We start from the raw sequence: 6,530 nt of genomic DNA, 5'->3' as shown, positions 1-6,530 counted from the left end.
GTTAGAAAAATATCACTCGTCACCGGCTTGAGCTTCAATCTCAGGATCCATGTATCTGTGATCCTCTCCAGAATGGAAGTAGTCAACACATACAGAGCATCAACTAGTTCCTGAACAGTGTCCTTCACATGCTGATATCCAAGAGAGGGAGTTACACAGTCTCAAGATGGAGGAATAGAAAGCAGTATTCAATGTTTACTTCAGATTAGCTCCACGTCAGAAATGATCATGCTTGTCCTATGTCTCTCTCCATAGAGGCTGAATCATCATGTTAATCACATAGCTATCATATGCCTCAAACAGTCCTGATGCTCTTCTAGGTAATCACACATCCTGTCATGTTCACAGCTACAGTTGGGTAGCTTTGTTATCATGTGGACTCTGATACTGGAAGAGAACATTCAGTATTTTCCCAACAACATCCATGTAATGTGTGTTGTCTCTGCTTTCAGGTGGTGGGTGGAGACGAAGCACAGCCCAGTGCTGGATCCCGGGGGGTCTGTCAGCCTGGTAAGGACCCTTGAGACGACGGAGGGTTTATGGAGGGTTCAGGATCCGCGAAACCGGGGTCGACAGCCTGCCTCTGGGTGTGGCTGCTCTCTGCTGCCGTCGCCTTCCTGTGCACGGAGGCTCGCACCACCCCAAGCCCCTTAATCACCCCCAGCAATGCCACCTGCTCTGGGAACTCCAAATGCAGAGCGGGGATCATCTTGCCCATCTGGTACCCGGAGGACCCGTCCATGGGGGACAAGATCGCCCGGGTCATTGTGTATTTCGTGGCCATGATCTACATGTTCCTTGGGGTGTCAATCATCTCTGATCGCTTAATGGCCGCCATCGAGGTCATCACTTCACAGGAGAGGGAACTGGTCATCAAGAAGCCCAACGGGGAAACGACCACCACCGTGATCCGGGTGTGGAACGAAACCGTGTCCAACCTCACCCTCATGGCCTTAGGATCCTCGACCCCTGAGATCCTGCTCACGTTAATCGAGGTCTGTGGACACGGGTTTGTATCTGGAGAACTCGGGCCGGCTACTATTGTGGGCAGCGCAGCCTTCAATATGTTCGTGATCATCGGCATCTGCGTGTCTGTGGTTCCCCAAGGAGAGGTGCGTAAGGTCAAACACCTGCGAGTGTTTTTCGTCACGGCGGGTTGGAGCGTGTTCGCCTACATCTGGCTCTACATGATCCTGGCTGTGTTTTCCCCGAATGAAGTCCAGGTGTGGGAGGGTCTGCTCACGCTGGCCTTCTTCCCCATATGCGTTTTCATGGCTTGGATAGCGGACAGAAGACTGCTTTTCTTCAAGTTCATGCACAAGAAGTACCGCCACGATAAACACCGGGGCGTTATCATCGAGACGGAGGGGGAGCGCTCGAAGGGCATCGAGATGGACGGCAAGATGGTGAACTCGCACTTCATGGAAGGAAGCGCCGCCAGCAATCTCATCGGGTTGATCGAGAGCAAAGAGGTGGACGAATCCCGGCGAGACATGATCCGAATCCTGAAGGATCTGAAGCAGAAGCACCCGGAGAAAGAGCTGGATCAGCTGGTGGAGATGGCCAACTACTACGCCCTGTCGCACCAGCAGAAGAGCCGCGCCTTCTACCGCATCCAGGCCACCCGCATGATGACGGGCGCCGGAAACATCCTGAAGAAACACGTGGCGGAGCAGGCCAAGAAGAGCGTCAGCATTCAGGAGATTCACGTGGAGGAACCGGAGGAATACGTGTCCAGGATCACCTTCGACCCCGCCGTCTACCAGTGCCTCGAGAACTGCGGCGCTGCGATATTAACCGTCACCAGAAGGGGCGGTGACATCAACAAGACGATCTACGTGGATTACAAGACGGAGGACGGATCGGCCAACGCCGGGGCCGACTACGAGTTCTCCGAGGGCACGGTGGTGTTCAAACCAGGCGAGATGTTCAGGGAGATCAACATCGGCATCATAGACGACGACATCTTCGAGGAGGACGAGCACTTTTTCGTGCGGCTGGGGAATCTGCGCGTCCTGGAGACGGAGGACGAGGTGCTGTCGCCCAACAGCCTCCCGTACCCGAAGGCCATGCTGGGATTCCCCGCCGTGGCCACCGTCACCATCTTGGACGACGACCACTCGGGCATCTTCACCTTCGAGAGCGGCTCGGTGCACGTCAGCGAGAGCATCGGCATCATGGAGGTGAAGGTGCTGAGGACTTCCGGAGCGAGGGGCACGGTCATTGTGCCGTTTCGCACCGTGGAGGCGATCGCCAAGGGAGGAGGGGAGGACTTCGAGGACAACTACGGAGAGCTGGAGTTCAAAAACGACGAGACCTGGTAAGACTGCTTTTTTATTTATTATTTTGTGTCATGGTTGTGCAGCGTTGGGTTTTTATTCATGTGTTGTTCGTGGTTTATTATTGCTGAATTTTTTTATCTGAATTTGTCAACTTGTATTCATGTTTGTCTAGTTATACATTTGTTGAATGTTGGCTGCTTCTATCCACCATATTACACCTGAAGAAACATTGTATATAAGATTTGACAGCTCCCTTCAAAGCTGTGCAGCCTTCCTCCTGACACGCGTCTCATTCAGCGTTTGCTTTTGTCACAACAACTTCGTCTTCTCCGCCTCTTGACATCATTTAATTTAGATCGTACTCCGGTTTCCTTTTCATGTGCTGTTTGCACTCGTCACTGAGCAATACAAAACGCTTCTTTCTTGACACGCTGAGACGGCGTACCCTCTCATCTCCTTTACATCCCCGTGTTTTCCTGTCAAGAGAGTTTCGCTCAGGTGTGCGTGTGTGTGTGTGTGTGTGTGTGTGTGTGTGTGTGTGTGTGTGTGTGTGTGTGTGTGTGTGTGTGTGTGTGTGTGTGTGTGTGTGTGTGTGTGTGTGTGTGTGTGTGTGTGTGTGTGTGTGTGTGTGTGTGTGTGTGTGTGTGTGTGTGTGTGTGTGTGTGTGTGATGCTATGGGGGATTCAACTCTGGGATCCGTCACACGACTGTGGAAACAAGAAGTCCTTAAGTTTACACCTCCTCGCCTCTCTGATCCCTGCTGCTTCTGTTTTGTTTGAACGTCAGATCTCTGCTGCTCCTTTGAGGTGTCTGGTTCCATTGAAGGAGAGCAGCTTGGAAGAATAAGAGCAGGATGACAGAAAGAGACAGAATACTTCAACAGGCAGACTATTATCAATATATGACAGTCTTTCAGGTTAAACTGTGTTATAATCCATGACAGAAATAAACGAAGGGATGCATGGTTTTGGCAAAAAAAATGACATTGCAATATTTACTGAAGTTGTGTTCTTTTTGCAACCAAATCTTCGTTTTTTGCAATCTTTCTCCTTTTACTTGCAATTATTTCTGACTATGGCACGGTATTATCAGTACATGTCAGAATTCTAGGTTGGACTGTGTCATAAGGAAAGACGTTTTTTATTGGGATATACTGTGTATTGCATGCAATGTGAAAAAAAACTGTGCATTTGCACAAGATGACGAATATGGACCTGTTTTGGTCACATTGTTTTTTTGGACCTCGTTCTTCTTGTGTCCAAAATACTTCCTGACTTTTCATTTCTTTTTGCAACCTTTTGGGTATTTTCCATCTTTTATATGCTCATTTTCAGATTGTGTGTTGTCAACTATCGCTTTCCTTGTGGTTGTTTTGATGAATTTAAAGGAATGATAGTAATTGACGGTTTCTCTTTGCATGCAGAGACTTGCATGACACTCTGTTGTAACAAACTATGTGTCACTAAGAAGCCTTAAATCAGAATAAATCGCTTTATTTCAGAAAGACTTTACATATAGATTAGTTCAGTCAGACAACTCACGTGTTTCTGTAACATGTTTATTAGAAGCAGCATATAGTTGAGTTTGGCGTCTAGGCTCTGGCCTCATCACTCCACAGATATACATAGCACGATGAGTGATGATTAGATAACTAACCCCCCGAGCCTACAGGTGGAAGCTGGGGTGGAAGCTGGGGTGGACGCTGGGGTGGACGCTGGGGTGGACGCTGGGGTGGACGCTGGGGTGGACGCTGGGGTGGAAGCTGGGGTGGACGCTGGGGTGGACGCTGGGGTGGACGCTGGGGTGGTGGTGGGGTGGAAGCTGGGTGGAAGCTGGGGTGGAAGCTGGGGTGGTGGTGTGGCGGAAGCTGGGGTGGAAGCTGGGGTGGAAGCTGGGGTGGACGCTGGGGTGGACGCTGGGGTGGACGCTGGGATGGACGCTGGGGTGGACGCTGGGGTGGACGCTGGGGTGGACGCTGGGGTGGACGCTGGGGTGGAAGCTGGGGTGGAAGATGGGGTGGTGGTGGGGTGGAAGCTGGGGTGGACGCTGGGGTGGAAGCTGGGGTGGTGGTGTGGTGGAAGCTGGGGTGAAAGCTGGGGTGGAAGCTGGGGTGGACGCTGGGGTGGACGCTGGGGTGGAAGCTGGGGTGGAAGATGGGGTGGTGGTGGGGTGGAAGCTGGGGTGGACGCTGGGGTGGAAGCTGGGGTGGTGGTGTGGTGGAAGCTGGGGTGAAAGCTGGGGTGGACGCTGGGGTGGACGCTGGGGTGGACGCTGGGGTGGAAGCTGGGGTGGAAGATGGGGTGGTGGTGGGGTGAAAGCTGGGGTGGAAGCTGGGGTGGAAGCTGGGGTGGACGCTGGGGTGGACGCTGGGGTGGACGCTGGGGTGGACGCTGGGGTGGAAACTGGGGTGGAAGCTGGGGCAGGCAAGCAGCAGCGACGTGGAAGTAGCTGCAGCAATAGCAGCAGCAAGCAATGCATGGAGAGAGATCTGGCAGGTTAAATAGAGCTGCATATTAAGGAGACTCTGTTTGGTTGGTTGTAGAGTGGCAAGGGGCGTTATGTATGAATGCAGCATAAGTGCTCGAGCTCTATTTGATTGGATTTGATCTGTATTTTTGAAAATTATGTAACTTTTTTAGTATTTATCTTTTTGAGAACACATGTAAGATATGCAACACTAAGCTGTCTGTGGCTCTTCCCTGCTGTGACGCTGCAAATGTCCCCTCTGTGGGACTAATAAAGGTATTCTGATCTGATTCTGATTGACTGCCTGAACTAGCTCGCAGGCTTCGCCCCATTTATGGGAAAGGAACTCCTTTTGTATCATGCAGCAAAAACTAGAAGTGTTATGTTTGACATTGCCGTACTGCGATTATAATGAATGGTTCATGGACATTGCAATCTCGATGCTGAAACGATATATTGTGCAGCCATAACTGGAGATATATTTCCTTCTGGAGCCTTCAGTTTGGTAGTAAGCACCTCAAAGCAGCAGATATGTTTTATGTAAATGTTCTGCAGCCTTTTCATCCGTGCACAAAACCGCACTAGAACAGAGTGGGGCATATTTGGCAGCGTTGCCCTAACACACTGTACTGTAGTACAATCAGCATCAAGGCCATGTATTGTATGACTTCCTTTTGTCCCGTGCGTGTAATCCAGGCCTCTGGGAGGAGAAGAAGGCTGTGCAGCGCTCAGAAATATTGATTTGTTATTTCACACGTTGGTCTGCAGGCGTTGAATCAAAGTGACATGCCTCTCTGACATCCTCCCCCTCCATAGATCAGAGCTTCTCAGGGCCTCTCAGGCTGGCTCTGGGCCCCGGGGTGCAGGACTCTGAGGGTCCAGAGTCAGGGTGATCTGGGGACTCCTGGGGCCCGCTGAGCTCCTGGGGATTGTGTTTGATTCGTGTGAGAGGAGCTTCATGTGGAGAGGCTTTTATTCTCAGGCTGCTGCTCCATCGATCTACTCGTTGTGCTCGATGTGTTACTGTGCAGCACAAGCTGACATGCTGAGAGCTGCAGAACAATCTGTTTATAATTATCGCTTCACAGCACATCCATGTAACAAAAAACCCGGTATATGATAAAATAAAACATGACCTTCGATTTGTGAACGAAAAACCTGGATTTGGAAAGAAAATGTATTATATTTGGTAAATATTTCATGCACAAATGTCTTCAGTATTTTTGGTCTTTTTCAATTACATTAACAATAAAAAAAAGCCCATCAACTTTAGAAATATTTCTGAAACCTAATTGCTGATTTCACTCATCCATCTATCCATCCATCTTCTCCCGCTTATCCGTGGTCGGGTCTCGGAGGTAGCAGTTCCATCAGAGAGCCCCAAACTTTATTTTCCCTGGCCACATCAACCAGCTCTGACTGGGGGATCCCAAGGCGCCCCCAGGCCAGTGAAGAGATATAATCCCTCCACCTGGTCCTAGGTCTACCCCTTGGTCTCTTCCCAGCTGGACGTGCCTGGAACACCTCCCTAGTGGCCCGTCCACACACAGGCATGAAAAAAATCTTGATGCTGGGCGTGTCTGAAGCTTGGAATGAATCTCCCGCCCCCGACATACAAAGCAATAGCAATGTTATAACGAAGTAAACTGGATATAAACTCAGTTTCACCCACTGTCTCTGCCACCTCCCTCCATGCCTGGTTCCTCCGGTTTGTATCCCGGTAAATATTTCTGGTCGTAAAGAACCGGGTGATTTGCTACGAACTGAGGAAATGAACTGCGG

General features: G+C 50.5%; 1 protein-coding gene across 1 annotated transcript; it reads left to right on the top strand.

Moving 5' to 3' along the window:
* Positions 1-243: 243 nt before the first annotated feature.
* LOC307027180 (sodium/calcium exchanger 3-like) lies at positions 244-2,339 on the top strand. Its single transcript, XM_079695379.1, has 2 exons — positions 244-320; positions 453-2,339. Exon 2 carries the CDS (start codon positions 540-542, stop codon positions 2,322-2,324), a length of 1,785 nt encoding a protein of 594 aa, XP_079551505.1. The 5' UTR covers positions 244-320; positions 453-539; the 3' UTR covers positions 2,325-2,339.
* Positions 2,340-6,530: the final 4,191 nt, after the last annotated feature.

Source organism: Notothenia rossii (assembly GCF_949606895.1).
Source record: "Notothenia rossii genome assembly, contig: scaffold_204, whole genome shotgun sequence".
NCBI classification, from domain to species: Eukaryota; Metazoa; Chordata; class Actinopteri; order Perciformes; family Nototheniidae; genus Notothenia; species Notothenia rossii.
Note: the sequence above shows the minus strand (reverse complement) of the source record. Positions and strands in the feature narration are given on the sequence as shown.